The sequence below is a fragment of the Marmota flaviventris genome, chromosome 1 (genome assembly GCF_047511675.1).
Source record: "Marmota flaviventris isolate mMarFla1 chromosome 1, mMarFla1.hap1, whole genome shotgun sequence".
Taxonomy (NCBI): Eukaryota; Metazoa; Chordata; class Mammalia; order Rodentia; family Sciuridae; genus Marmota; species Marmota flaviventris.
This window is the reverse complement of record NC_092498.1, coordinates 141,701,830-141,715,802: the sequence shown is the minus strand read 5'-3', so window position 1 is coordinate 141,715,802 and position 13,973 is coordinate 141,701,830. Positions and strand designations below refer to the sequence as shown.

General features: G+C 54.3%; 1 protein-coding gene across 2 annotated transcripts in view; it reads right to left on the bottom strand.

Annotated features, from left to right (window-relative positions):
• The window catches only part of Tbx5 (T-box transcription factor 5), a 46,219-nt gene extending 39,448 nt beyond the window's left edge, over positions 1-6,771 (bottom strand). The window contains exons 1-3 of one of the 2 annotated variants that reach the window (XM_027949193.2): positions 6,479-6,771; positions 2,289-2,473; positions 395-489 (exon numbers count right to left, since the gene is read on the bottom strand). In XM_027949193.2, the coding sequence (XP_027804994.1) occupies positions 395-489; positions 2,289-2,435 (242 nt within the window). In that variant the 5' untranslated portion in view covers positions 2,436-2,473; positions 6,479-6,771. Of the gene's footprint in view, positions 1-394; positions 490-2,288; positions 2,474-4,141; positions 4,459-6,478 lie in introns of those variants that run through there. The other variant, XM_071616982.1, reaches the window with a different exon arrangement.
• Between the last annotated feature and the right edge of the window lie 7,202 nt (positions 6,772-13,973).

The window sequence follows — 13,973 nt, the reverse complement described above, 5'->3', positions numbered from 1 at the left end:
TCCGAGAAACCTAGGAAACCCAAAGCCCTGCTCTGTTTTCCCTTTCTCTCTTCGCTCCATTCTTCCTCTTCTTTCTTTCACTACAAATCCGTCCAGAAGCATGGCTTCCATGCTTTTTATTCTTCCTAAATATGAGCTGGAAGAAACACCCAGCTTCCAGAGTTGAGGGTTTGGAGTGTATCCCCATCCTTCTGAGGGCCAGTGGAAGGATTCTCAATGTGCCTCTTTAACCAGAATTGAGTCAAATATTTTATCCCCCAGCCCCCAGCTAATTCTTTCTCTAGACCCCGCTCCTCTCTCCCTCTCCATTCTCTCCTCCTCCCCGCCACATTTTTTTCTTCTTCTTCCCTCCCTCTGCGCCCCTGTGCTCCCTCCAGATCCTCAGCCAACTCACCTTCCAGCCTTCGTTATGATCATTTCTGTGCCCACTTCGTGAAATTTCAGCCACAGTTCTCTTTCGTGGAGAAACACCTTGATTCCTTCCATGCCCTGCAGGCACGAGAGAAAGATGGCATGTGAGAAGCTTGGGTGGCAGTGGACATTTCTTCCCAAACTGCAAGACGGCTTCTCCCACCGCCTTGGTGCCTGTGGACTCAGAGGGTGAAAAGTGCCTCAGTCAGCTGCAGAGTTGTCTGGGCTCTGGAGCACCCTAGAGCCTCCGCCCAGGAATCCCAGTGCTGGCTCAGTTGTGAGGGGGCAACCAACGATTACTTGATTCTCCAGTGTCATACAGCCCCCCCTAATGCCCTCAACACAAAGTTTGAGAGTCATCACCAATATTAGGGGTCTCCAGGACTGTGGGGAGGACCCACGGGCCAATTTCAATTCACTTCCAGCTGGGAAACAGGGGGCCTCAATCTAGAAAAAAACAAAACACCAAGGACATTCTTTGTAGACATCCATATGTCCACTCGCAAAACTTATGAATACGCAACTCATGTGCCTATAAATGTTTGTCCTCCATCATGGTAGAACATACAAGGAATTTTAAATATAAAAAATTTATTATGATTATATGATATGTTGCTACAGTCGAGAACACAAATTCTATCTTAATAACCTTTCCGGGCCCTCTGTTCACTTTTAGCAATTTGGAATATGGGGAACAGCCTAAACCAATGTTTTCACTTTCAACGAAAAGTCATTTTGCAAAATCAATGCAAAAAAAAAATAGATATGAAGTCTTTCTTTAGAAACATGGGTAATTGTCTAAAAAGTGGATTTGCTTTTCCAGAAAAGAAAAAATTCTGAGCCCTGAGCCCTGGGTGTACTTCCATCATCCCAGCAACTCAGGGTGGTGAGTTCCAGGCCAACCTGGGCGATTTAGCAAGATTTAGCAAGACCCTGTCCCAAAGTGTAAAAATAATAATAAATTAATTTAAAAGCCTGTGTAAGGCCCTGGGTTCAATCCCCAGTACCAAAATACTAAGGATGATGATGAGTCTATAAGTTTCCCTAACTGTGCTTGCAGGCTGTGTAAATATTACGCCTGTTTTCCTGAAATAGGAAGACAAAAGAGAAAGTCTGGAAGGGCATCGAAATTGAAGGAAGGCTGAAGCTATGTGTACGAATCTCTTCTGGTCAAGTCAACCGCTTTGCGGGTCTGTGACATCCATTTTAAAACCGTCATCGGTCTTGTGGCCGCCTGGTGCACCCAGTGAGCTGGGGGTTAGGGCGCGGAGCACAAGGCAGGGCTCCTCCCTCTGCTGGGGCCCAGCTTCAAGCCAGGCGAGCCCGAGACTTCCTGTGCCCTCTCGGGCCAGCCTCCTGCGCTCCTCTCGGCCTGCGAGGGCGCGCTAGCCCGCCAGGCCCCGACCGCAAGACAAATGGTGTGATGCGCTGGTCTAGGCAGCGGGGAAGGCTACGGGAGATCTAAAGAAGGGTCAAGCCATCGCTCATGCCGGCCTGAAGCAGCCGCTGACCCGGCTCTTAATAAGGCGCTCAGGGCCAATTCTACACCTAATGCAGCAGGCCAGGAATTCTCTGGGCTATTGTTTGCTGACCTCAAAAAACCGGATAATTGAGATTTCTCTAACAATTTAACTAGCTTTCAAAAATCCTCAGGCCATAAAGATAATTTCATAATAAAATGCATTGGAATACACTGGTATTTGGGAAGACAGGGCAGACAGCGGTGGAACTCAGTGGGAATAACAAGGAAAATGGACCATAATAAGCCTTAGGCTCTGCACCCCTCCCCTGCGCCGGCAGAAGGAATCCAGCAAACCAGCGGGACTCCAGTCGGCTTTGGTGTCTGGAAAGGGCCTTCAGGTGCAGGGTCTGCTTACCTGCTGGGTGAAGGCGGCCTGCGGAGACGACGGGGACTTGCTGGGAACCCCTAGTGTAGTCTCCGGTTTTGAATCGCAGGACAGGTCTTTGGAGTCAGGCTCCAGAGGCGTGTGCGCCAGGCCAAAGCCCTCGTCTGCGTCGGCCATGGTGCGCCCAGGGCCCTGTGCCCGTGCGAGGTTCTGCTCTGAGAGAGAGAGTTGGAGAGTGGAGAGTACAGCTTCAGCGACAGGAGGGAGCAGTTTGACCCCGTTTCCAGCTACCAGCCCCTCGGTTCCCAGCTGAAGGAAACGGCAGAAAGTCCTATTATTATTATTACTATTACTTTCTGACCACGCACAATCTCTTGCGAAAGACCCGAGTCAGACCCGGAGGAGGAGAGGCCCCCATCTCCCCTGCGCAGGCTCTCCACGATAAGCGAGCTGCCCGTCAAATTTGTCTGAACTCCTGAAAGAGCCAATAAAGATAAGGGTCGGTATTTTTGGAAGCCATTGGGTACCAACCAAATACAAAACAAAACAAAAACTCAGTCTCCTTTTGAGAATTTCTTTTCTTTGTCAAACTGCAGGAGGCCATCGGAATTTTTTTTTATTAAACCTCAAGAGAGGGATAGTTATCTGCAGCAGGCAGAATACTTGCAATAACCCGCCTCTAGCAAAACCCCCAAACCGAGGAAGGATGTCCAATCTGAGAGACCAGGTTCAAAAGAGAATTCGTGTACATCTTTATCAGCTACAGGCCCTAAGATGAAAAGTCCTCTAAGAAAAGGAAAAAAGACATCCCTTAGCTCCAACCCTAAGCAAGACTTATTTTAAAAACTAAAACGTAGCCATACGGAAGGCTCCCGAAGGAAAGCGGCGGCTCTGCAGGTCGGAGAGAGAGAAGCACCCGGTGCCGGCCGCCAGCGCTCCTTCGCGGCCGGCCGCGGGTGCGTGTTCTCCCGGCTTGCTCGGCTCTCCGCGCTGGGTATTTTTTCAAGCGTCCAGGCCGAGGGGAGCGTCTCCAAGCTGCAGCCTGGCCTGGCTCGCTGAAACGGCAGGCAGGACTGGCTCGGGGTTGGAGGGGACAAAATCGGTCCCGCATAAATCCTGGGCTCCAGGCGTTGAATGGGTCTCGCGTTCTGCCGCGGTGGGGAGAGCGGCCCGGGGTCGCAGGCGTAAGAGGATGGAACCCGCAAAATCGCTGCCACAAGGCCGTTGGAGCCGGGATGGGTCTGTCTGCTTCCAATCTCCTCCACATTTCCAAGGAGGGATTCCCACCACCGTCACCACCACCCTGCCTCGAAGCACGGCAAGATTTTGGGAAAGGGGTGCAAACGACAGTCCCCGCAGCATATGCTTAGGCAAGCGGTTGAATTTCCCTGGTCTGTAATGGCTCAGACCTAAACACGGGACCGAGAAGGACAGCTTCTGAGGCCAAACCTCCAAGCAGCTTCCTTCCCCTCGGCCTTGGGGATTTGGGGGAGGCAGTTCTAGGAGCTCCGGCAGCCTGCTTACAACAAAAGAACGCAGGGCCGGCGCCCCCCACCCCCACGCTCCCATTCACTGCGGATCCCGGAGAGAATTCCACCGCGCGCCCTTGCCAGGGTCCGGGGGAGCTCGGGGCTGGCGGAGACGAACAAGATGCGGTTTGACAGAACCAGGCCGCGCGTCCTGCAAGCCTCAACGCCTCTCCCCGAGCCGCGGCCGCCTCCCGGGCTGCACTCGCCCGGCATCTCCGGCCACGCAAACCCTCTGCGAGCCGGGCGCTGCAAGACGCAGGGAAGGCTGCAGTCCGCCATTCGCGCCTCTGCAAGCGGACTCCGCGCCAGCAGGCTCCCTCCCGAGTCTCCCGGGCCATCTGCGGGGACCATTACCTCGCTCGGAGGAGCCGGTGCGTTCACCACATTCCCTCCTGGCTCCTAGCAGGCAAGCCGGCGGCGAGGTGGGGGTGCAGGCATGGTGACTCCGAGGTTTACGCTGGGGACTGCTTGCCCAGCCTAGCGCCTACTGCTGCCTACAAAGGAGCACCCACCGCTGAAGTCTCGGCGGCGCCTGCCCACCTCCAACACACACCTCCTCGGTGTGCGATTGCTCTCCTAAAGGGCTCCGACTTGTCAGGCGCCACAGGGGCTCCGAAAAATACAAAACAGCAGCTCTGGGAGTGCCAGCAACCTTAGAATCTCATCGCGGAATCCTCCCTTGCACCCCCAGGGAGGGAAAGTTGGGAGACAAGAGAAAGCCGCGGGGAATTGTCCAAGTCCTTCTCTGAGCACCGCTTTCAGGGTTAAAGTTCCGGAATTTGAGGTAAGAGTCAGAGTCAGTCTCTCTCTCTCTCTCTCTCTCTCTCTCTCTCTCTCTCTCTCTTTCAGAAATACAAGCCAACTTTGCTGAGTTCAGTGACGTTGAATTGCCTTGATGCTTACAAAGTACTGAAATTGCCTATCCAACTAGCTCCCACCAAACACTGCCTGCCCCTTCTCTCTCTCTCTCTCTCTCTCTCTCTCTCTCTCTCTCTCTCTCTCTCTCTCTCTCTCTCTCCCTCTCCCCCCACCCTCCACCCTCCTCCACCACCTTTTCCACTTTTCCACTAGATTTCCCGAACATTCAAATCACACCAGGACTCTCAATCTCAGACCTGGCAATGGTCCCCTCCTCTTTGCCCCCTCCCCAACCTTCATCCATCTCGGTTGCTCTAGACCAGCAGTGGCTGCACAAGAAAAGAAAGAAAAGAAAAAAGCCTTCACAAATCCTGGTAAACCCAGCCCCGCTTCTATCGGGGAAGTACAGTAATTTCAGCGACTGGCCTTGCACAGGACTGAGTCTGAACACACCAGGAGTGTACGCGCATGCACACACACACACACACACACACACACACCATGGAACGGGCCTCTGAAGCCCGAATCCTGTCTCCAGAGTTGGCCTCAGAGGGAAAACTGTGTGACCCCCCACCTAGCTGGACAGAGCCAGGGTGGCTGCCCTGACATCTCTCCTCCACCCCCAACTTCTCACCCCCATTCTAAATGACTGTGGGTGAGGCAGAGTGAAGGTGCACTGGGATGGGGGCCAAGATCACAGATGCCAAGAAATCGCCATCAGTCCCCAGCCTCCATCCCCCCTGCCCTTCTGCCAGGGTCAGCAGGCTGTCCTGGCTGGACATGTACACAAGGCAGTGCCCGGTTTTATTAACATAATCAAGCCATCATTGGAAACTGTCTGGGTCTGCATCTTCGTGCGCTCCTCTCCCTGTCCCTCTCTGAAATGCAGTATTTTGAGGTTCAGTTGAAGAGGCCAATAGAAGCATAAACACAAGAGGTCTCCGTGTGAGCCGACCCAGACTGGGGCACCAAGTCTGGGTGCTTGGAAGAAATGTCAGGAGTTCCCCTGTTTTCCCATAGTGTGCCCCTGTTCTTGTTTGGGACTCTAATTAGGGACTCAGGTTCAGAAAATCGAGATCTGGAGGGAAGGATGTAGGGAGCAGAAATGACCCAGAGACCAGTGGTGTGGCCCTCTGTGACTGCTCTGCCAATTTCCCAGGTCAGGTCACCACTGCAAAATTCCAAAGTGGACTGTCCAACCCTAGATGTGGGGCAGCTTGGGAGTAAAGCAACTCTCCACCTTCCGGGTTTGTTTTCAAATAGACCTTGGCTAAGGCAATTTGTTTATTTGTGCAAACACCTCCGCTCTCCCAGAATGTCAGCTCAGAGGCTAAGGAGGCAACCTCGGGCCAAGGGTGGACACCAGCGATGCTATCAGAATGAGCCTGAATTTCCACGTCTCTGCTGGAAGGAAGGGGAAATCCAGAAAGATCTCTCCAATCCCTTTAAATTCGTAGAGATTTGCGGATGAAATTAATTCCCATAAATAATCTGTAGGCCCTTCCCAAGAGGGAAAAAATCTGGACTCCCCCAAGTAATAGCCCAGCCAGATTCACTTCATTCCTGGAGCTTAGCTATATGCTTGCTGCCTGCCACTGGGCAAAATCGGATTTTTAAACCTGGCGGTTGGGGGGGGGGGGGTCCATTCTTGCCAGGTGACACACCGTAGGCAAAATGCAAGAGGGTGCCTTCCTGTCTTGCTCAGGAACAGCAGCAGAGGTGGGTGGGGGCACCCAACAAGGCAGAATTGGGGTGGGAAGCAGAGATCCGCCAGCAGAGGAAATTAGGAGAGAAATCTATCCCCCCATCCCAAGTCGCCAGGTCCACACTCACCTCCAAAAATCCCACCTCTTCTTTCCAGAAGGCAGCAGGGACGCCTCCCTGAGGCAGGGGCTCAGGTGAAGAACTTTGAAAGCACCCCGAAAAAGAAATCTTTTAAGGTCAGGCCTTCTTCTAGGGTCTGTCAAGAGGAACACGGCACCTCCCAGCTCGTAGTTGGTTTGTGGTCTCCGACAAATTAAATATTACTGTTTATTACCAGGCATACCCCAATAAAATAAAGAGGCAACCAGGCGATACGGACTATCTCACCAGCCGCTGCACCTATAGGACTCAGAGACGTCATGAGTCACGCAACCGGCCCGCGCACTGTCACGCTTGACTGGGGGGCAGAGGCCGGAGGTTAATTTCTCTCCATCTTCGTCTCTCAGTCCTGGATCTTTGCGGCCACCAGTCCCGGACGCCTCGGCCCCGGGGAATAAATAAAGAAATAAACAAATCCCGTGCTCTCCGGGGCAATGGGGGTGGTGACCATAAGACAGGAATAGAGCCAAGATCGATTTTCTCAGCGAGGGGGAGAGGAGGGGATAACAAAGTGGGCTGGGAGTCCACCTCGGCCCCCACTGGACAGAAATCGAGTTGTTTCGGGGAGAACTGAGGACCCTTGCAGGAGACAAGGGATTCTTAGTATTTAAAACGTACTTGTTATTTTTTTTTTCCAGAGGAGGAGCAGTTGTCAAATGAATGTCCAGGCGCCCCTCTAGCCGGTCGTGTTTGGTACGCGAGACCTGAGCGCCCGATTGCCGACCTGCCTGGCAGTCAGGACTGGGCTCTCACCAAGGGGGAACCAGACAGAGAAGTTCCCAGGCAGAAAGGGGTTCGCCCGCAATGTGTCTTGCAGCGGGGAAAGGCCCTTCTGCGAAAGCTCCTTTAACCAGGTCTGGGGATGCAATTTGTCCCGGCGTGGCCCGGCGGGGGCGGGGTGCGAGTGGGTGGTGGGGTGGGGGTGGGGTGGACAGGGGTGATTTCTGCAGAGAAAAAATAATCTCGCCAGGTCCCGCGGAGGGACGAGACACCCTATTTTGTTGTGTAATAACAATTATTTCTAATGTGAGCAATGGGCCTAATGGCTAAGACGCGTGGATGTCCGCAAGCTTTTGCACGCATTTGGAAACCCTCTGCGTTGGGTTGCGAAAGGCACCGCGTAGACGCCCCTGGCGGCGCCGAGCGAGGAGCTTAGGCCTGCCCGGCGGAGCCAGCGATCGCCAGGCCTTCCGCAAGGGTAAGTTCCCGCCCAGGGGCCCCGAGGGAGCCGGACGTCTGAATTTCGGCTCGTCCTTAGCTTCGGGGTTCGATTCTGGGTTTTGCGCGCCCCCAACCCCTAGGGTTTTCGGAAGCATGAGCTGGCTGCAGGCCGGGTCTACCCGGGATTGCAGCGGCTGCGAAATGTGGAGGACGCAGTTGGCAGAGCAGCGGCCCGGGCCAAGGTCAGGCCCTCGGGGAGAGTGGGCAGTGGCTTCTGCGGGCGCCCGGGCCGACCGGGCCGCAGACCTTGGCTGCTTCCAGCGAGCCCGATCCGCGTCCCTCCTCGCGGCCAGGCTGCAGTGGCTTCGCGGAGCTTCGCTTTCGTTTCCCAAATTAGTAACTTTCCCCCAGTCCGAGGCCTGGTGTGTGTAACGTTTTCTCCTGGATCCCAAGAATGGGACCCGAAAGCCTCAGCCCAAGCCCCATTCTGATGAGCTCCCAGTCGACGTCTGGGCAGAGATGGGCCAGAAGCCGAGGCCTAGGCCCCGCAGGGCCGGGAAGGGGAAGGCCACCTCCGGCGGGGAGCGAGCTTCCCTTTTATTTCGGACACAAACACCTGGATCAGTACGAAAAGGTCTCTCTCTCTACAATGCCAGCATCACAGCCCCGGAGCCCCCACCGCAGGGAGAGCCAAGGAAAGACTTCAGGGAGATTTTTCGCCTCCGTTCTTTCCCTGGCCACTTGAGCAGTGCACTCTCTCTCCATCCCGCCGCAACACACCGCCCTCCCCAGACCTGCCCCATCTTCCTTTCACAAGTGTGCTGTCTGCCCTCCTTTTTGCAAAAGTCCTGCCCTGACTTTAATACTGCATGGATAGGAAAGCCTATGATTCTATTTTTAAATTAAAGAAAAAAAAAAAAACACAGGGAGCGATTGCTATAGATCTTTTCCATTTTTTCCCTCCATTTTTAAGAAAGTTGCATTCAAAACTACCACATTGTTTTTCTTCCCCAAAGAAAATACACTTAACCATACAGTCCCTTCCCTTTCTGTCCCCATGGTGTCCCTGTCTCGGCTTCACAGGGGTCTCTAAAGTAGAAAGAAGTGCTTACGGGACTGGGAAAATTATAACAATAGAAACAAAACTCAACTTTGACCAACTCATTTTGCAAGGAAAGGGTCAGGCTGAGGATGGGAAATTCTCTTTCTTCCGAAGGTCATTTCCCTCTCCCCTACTGAAATCTGGCTCTATTCTGTTTTTTCCAGGACCACAATCTCTTCCTTTCCAATATTTCATTCAGCTTTTACTTTCCTCTGTTTTGACCTGAAATCGGTGGGAAGAGTACCACTGACTGTTATTAACATGCAATATCCCCGTCCAATATTGCCACCAAGAAATATTGTTGCCGCTCTCCATATTTGTGTGCTTAAGAAATATTCCTCCCTGCTCCCCAAGTTGGGAGGGTTTCTCCTCCCTGCTAAGGTGTAACAAAATAAAAAAATGGAAGCAGGAATTCATTGTAGAGACCCAGCTGAGAGAACACAAATGCTGGGGATTTGCACGCTCCCCAAGAGCCAAGAAGGCAGCGGTAAGTGGTGCTTGATAGTGATGGATCCCCTTGTTCTTGCCCCATTCAATTTGGGGGATCACCAGGGGAGAAGAGTTAGGATCTAAGCTGAGAGAATCCAGAACATCTGTAGGCTGCAATGAACCCGAAAACTCCCAACCATCTCTGCAGCCAGAACCCGCTAAAAGTCCTCTGGGTGGAGGTACCTTGTCTTCACCATGAGCAACCCCAAAAGTGTAGGAGAAAACACACTGAATTCCAAGGCTCTGAGTTTGTAAGATGGAGACTGAGGCTAATACATCGTGTTCTGGGATGCCGGCGGGGGTCTGTCTGGATACCTTCTCCCTCAACTGAAGGGTGGGATGGAAACTTGGGAGCCCACTGATCTCTGGGGCTCTGGAAAGACAAATTTTCTTTGGCAAACGGAACAGTGTCGCGCTGTCGACACGGCAGACTATTTTTCTTGTTCCCTTACAGGGTGGGAGGAGGGGGGGAAAGAAAGAAAGCAAGAAAGAAAGGGAAATTAAATCCACACGTGTTAAGCTTGCTCAAAGGGCTGGATTCAAAACCAGAGACGAAGCTTGATGCTCCAATGCTGGCCACCTACGGGCCTCTTTCCAGCCAGCCTGGCCCCAAAGAGCACAATGTCCCCACTGGAGAGAATTCGATCCCAAGTTTTCATAAAACACTGTATTTAAGGGGTGAAGGGGTATGGATCTCTCTCTGAGTCGTCCTGAAGAGGTCCACAACTTATAGGGGACAAAGAAAACAAAGGAGACAGCAATCATGGAATAATCACCCCTTTAGGAAAGCTCAGCCTCATATCTCCCAACTCCACCCAGTGATTCGAAGGCACAGGCCGTTGATTTCGAACATTCCCGAAAAGTCTGATTAGGTTTTAGGATTTGAGCCTACTCCGGGCAAGAGAACCCCAAACACTGCCTCGTTGGCCCTGGCCTAGCCCGCCCAATCTGCACGGCTCATCTTGGTGGCCCTTGTTGCTCTTTCTCTGAGAGAAATGTGCCAAACAGGAGGGTTCTGGCGGCGCTGCCAGAGGGGCAGAGGGGCGCTGACGCGCCAGAGAGGTGGAGACGGCCACCCTGGCTGGAGCTGCGAGTGAAAACTCTAGTAATGACCTCGAGGAGGTGAAGGGAGGTGGGTGGGGGTGCGGGTGACGAGGGCGGCCAAACCCCAAAGTGGAAGGATCCGTCACCGAAGGAATTGATCGGTCGAGACCTCTAATTTTTCTTCCCCATCAGCCCCTGCCTCCAGCGCCCCAGCTGGTCCTCTCTGGCTTCCTGGTGCCGGGTTTCTGGCCTTTGAGAGCATCCCGGATAGAAGGATCTGGAAGCGGGAACCCGAGAGGCCTCATTTCTCCCAAGTCCCACCCGGGAAACACTGGGGTGAAGCCCACAGGCTCGCCGCGGGGTGCAAGTGACCGAGGTTCCCGGTGGACAAGTTCCTGGTGATTGTTTCCGCAAGGGCACTGGGTTTCCTGGTCACCATGGCAACCCCGGAGTCACAACAATGGGACTGCGGAGCACAATCGCGCACTTCGCAGCGCGTCCTGGGGCCCGAGGGCGCTTCCGCTGGCTGCTCTTGCCTTTCCGGAGCTGCAGCTTCGGTGGGTGCCACAAAACCGGCTAAACTCATCTTTTTTCAGCAGGGGAGAAAATCGAAGCTTAGCGCCCCTTAGGTTCAGATCTTGAGCAAAAGCCGCCCTTGAGTTAAGAGTGATGAGCTGGGATACCTTAGCGGGAACCGAGGCCGGGGACCCTCAGCCAGGGACCTGGGACTTCAGGAGTCGCATCGAGGCTCTTTGCACCACCACCACCCTCTTGCTGTGGACTCCCCTTATCCTCCCAAGTCACTCTTAACGCTCCTTGGAGTAATTTAACTAGAAATGGTGTCAGCGCGGTTTGCAGGATCTCAGGGAAAGAGTAAATGCCACTCCTTTTCCTTTTGGAGAGAAGACTTTCCATGTGGATGTAATAGAAATACATTAAAATAATATATTTGGTTGCATTCCTTCTCGAATCTACCAGGGAGGGAGGGGAAAGTGGCTTGCTTTCTTTTGTGAGGGGACAGAAGACAATACAGACCAAACCTGCTGTGTCCCCTTCGGAGGCAGCGAGAACCAGGGTGCTGCCCAGCTCTGACTGGCCCAACTTGGCAGGGATTAAGGAAAAGGAAGAGCCGGGCAGAAGGGAGAAGGGACCCAGGGCCCAGGACCCAGGCCATGGTGCCGTCAAACTCCTTTGCCAAGGAATGGGAGCACCGCCTCTGCCGGGTACCCCCAGCCTCATTCCATTCTGCTGTGGCCCCCTGCCTCTCAGAACTGATTGGGAAAGACATCTAATGTCGCCCAAGCCCCCGGCTGGCTTGATAGTGCCCCCAGCCCACTCTGTTCCATCCTGGAGGCAGCCTGCACAGGTCCTTGTCCCTAACCCAGGACCCCAGTCTTCTTTCTTCCCCAGCATTTCCCATTCATGTTTCCAGAAGAATCCTGCTTTGTTTTAGGACATGGGATTCTGTAGGCTCCTGAATCTGTTAGCCCTGGAGGGGCCGTTGGAGTTCAGGTTTATAGCAGGCCAGCAAGAGCTGTTGGAGCACTGACCTCGCTGCTCAGTCATTTACCTCTAAATAGCTCTGTGAGGAGGGGCTTCCACCCCCCCCCAACTTCACTGGAGAGACTTCTGGGGCTCTTGCCACCCCTAGTCTGGTGGGATTTGAACCCAGGCCATCCGACTCTGGAGCTGGGGCACCTCCACAAGACAGGGCTCCTCAACTAGCCAGAGAAGGAAGCAGGGAGAGAGGTCTGTGGGTTGAGCGAGGGCAAAGGACACTTTTTTTCTCTTTGGTCCAAAGCGGAAGACAGTTGCTCCTTGTGTCCTGGGTGAAAGGTTCTGATCCCTTCGGTCTGCAGCACTTCACTCCACGGCCATTGAGGCAGCAGAAGAACCCAGAAGAGGGCTGGTGGGTGAGAGCCCAGGCTGGTGGCCATTTAGCAGGATGAGATTTTAAAAAGGGAAGACGTTCTCCTTTCCAAACCTTGGCATTCTGTCCCCAAGTCCTGGCCTATATTCATCCCAGCCTCTAAGCCAGTACACAGTGTCCCCAGGAAGGAGGGAGGGAGACAGGATGGGTGGCTGAGATGGAGAGCAGAGAGGAGAAAATGTACTTCATTTTTTTTTTTTTTAAGTAAATAATTAGGCTAAGGGAGGGAGACTTGCCCAAGGTCGCACAGCCCCTACTGGAAATGCACCAGCTCTTCATGTTCTCCTGGGGTTCTTTTTGGAGCCTTCATGCAGAGTCTGGAAAGCAACCCGAGCTGCTTCCTAAGCACCCGCAGGAGCTGAGCTCTAGCCTGCTGCAGCCTGCTCCGATGGCCCTGGGAGGCGTGGAGCTCCGTGGGGTGGGCCGCCTGGCCAGGCTGGTGCCCTTGGGGTGGAAAGGCTGCTCCTGGCTGGCCCTTCTCTCTGTGCTCTGCTGGCTTTCTGGAGCTGAGCTGCCTCAAGGCCTCAGTAGGGGGGCCCGGGAGAACCCCAGGCCTCTCTAGAGGGACCCATTACTGCTCAAGCCAGTTCTAGAGCCTCCCTAGCCACGCCCTTGATTTTTTGCACCTTCTTCCTGCTGAGGTTGGTCCTGGGCAGAGGCTGCTCTGGCCGCAGAGCTGCTAAGCCAGGCTTGGAAGACCTTCTTTAGAAGACGGGGGGCTCTGAGTCCAATCCGGGAGCAGCACCTCAGAGGGAGATGCAGAGGTGCCCTGGCTCTCTGTGTCTCATCCTCCTTCGGTTTCCTCCATTCGTGTCCCTTCCTGACCTGGGAGTGCTTCTTCCAGGGACAGTTGTTCCTCTGGGCCTGCCGCATCCCCCAAATCCAAAGCCACTCTCCAGGCCAGAAGGCAGATGCCAGGCTCAGTGTTTAGGGGGTGTCTCCGGGTTTCTCTCACTGCCCAGCTCCTCACCACCAACAGCCCCCTCCCCCCAGGCCCAATATACCTGGCCCCTGGCTCTGAGTCCTTTGAACGCCCAGGACACAGGAGCCAGCACCCTGGGAGCAAGGCCCACCCTGCCTCACTCCTGCCCTTCCCGGGCTCTACCTGCAGCCTGGCCCCAGGTTCCAGGCACCCCCTGAGAGGGGTCCTTCCTGTAGGCCTTCCATGCTGCTGAGTCTGACATGCTTCTCTGCCTATGACTGTGAGTCATTGGGGAGGGTCTTGATGTGCTGGTGTGTGTTGTGGGGCGCCTGCTTCCTCGAGAGGGGGCATTTCCATATGTATCTCCATGACTTTTTCCTGTGAACCTCCTTTTGTGAAAGTCCTGGTGAGCTCCCGGCATAAGGGCCCCGGGGGGTGAGTTTGCGTGGGTCTGTGTCTTGGCAGCAGGCACTGGGTGTGTGTGCAGAGGGCGTTGTCCCAGAGGTGCACCTACCACCCCACACGTGCACTGGGCCCCTAACCTGGCGCTCAGCTCCCCTCCAGGTTCATTAGCCCCTTGGTGCTTATTATTTCCTCCAGCAGCTCCACGCAGAGCCCTGGTGGCCGGGGCCTCTGGGCTGCCCCGCGGCTCTGGAGGCCAAGAGGCTGTCGGCAGGAGCAGGGCCACCAGAGTCTATATTTGGAAACAGATTCCACAGCCGCCTCCTGGGAACTGGGCGAAAGGTGCCTGGGAGTAGAGGGGACAGTGTTGTCAATGCAGCCCTGTTCTTGTCCCCCGGGGCTTGGGGAAAGCCCA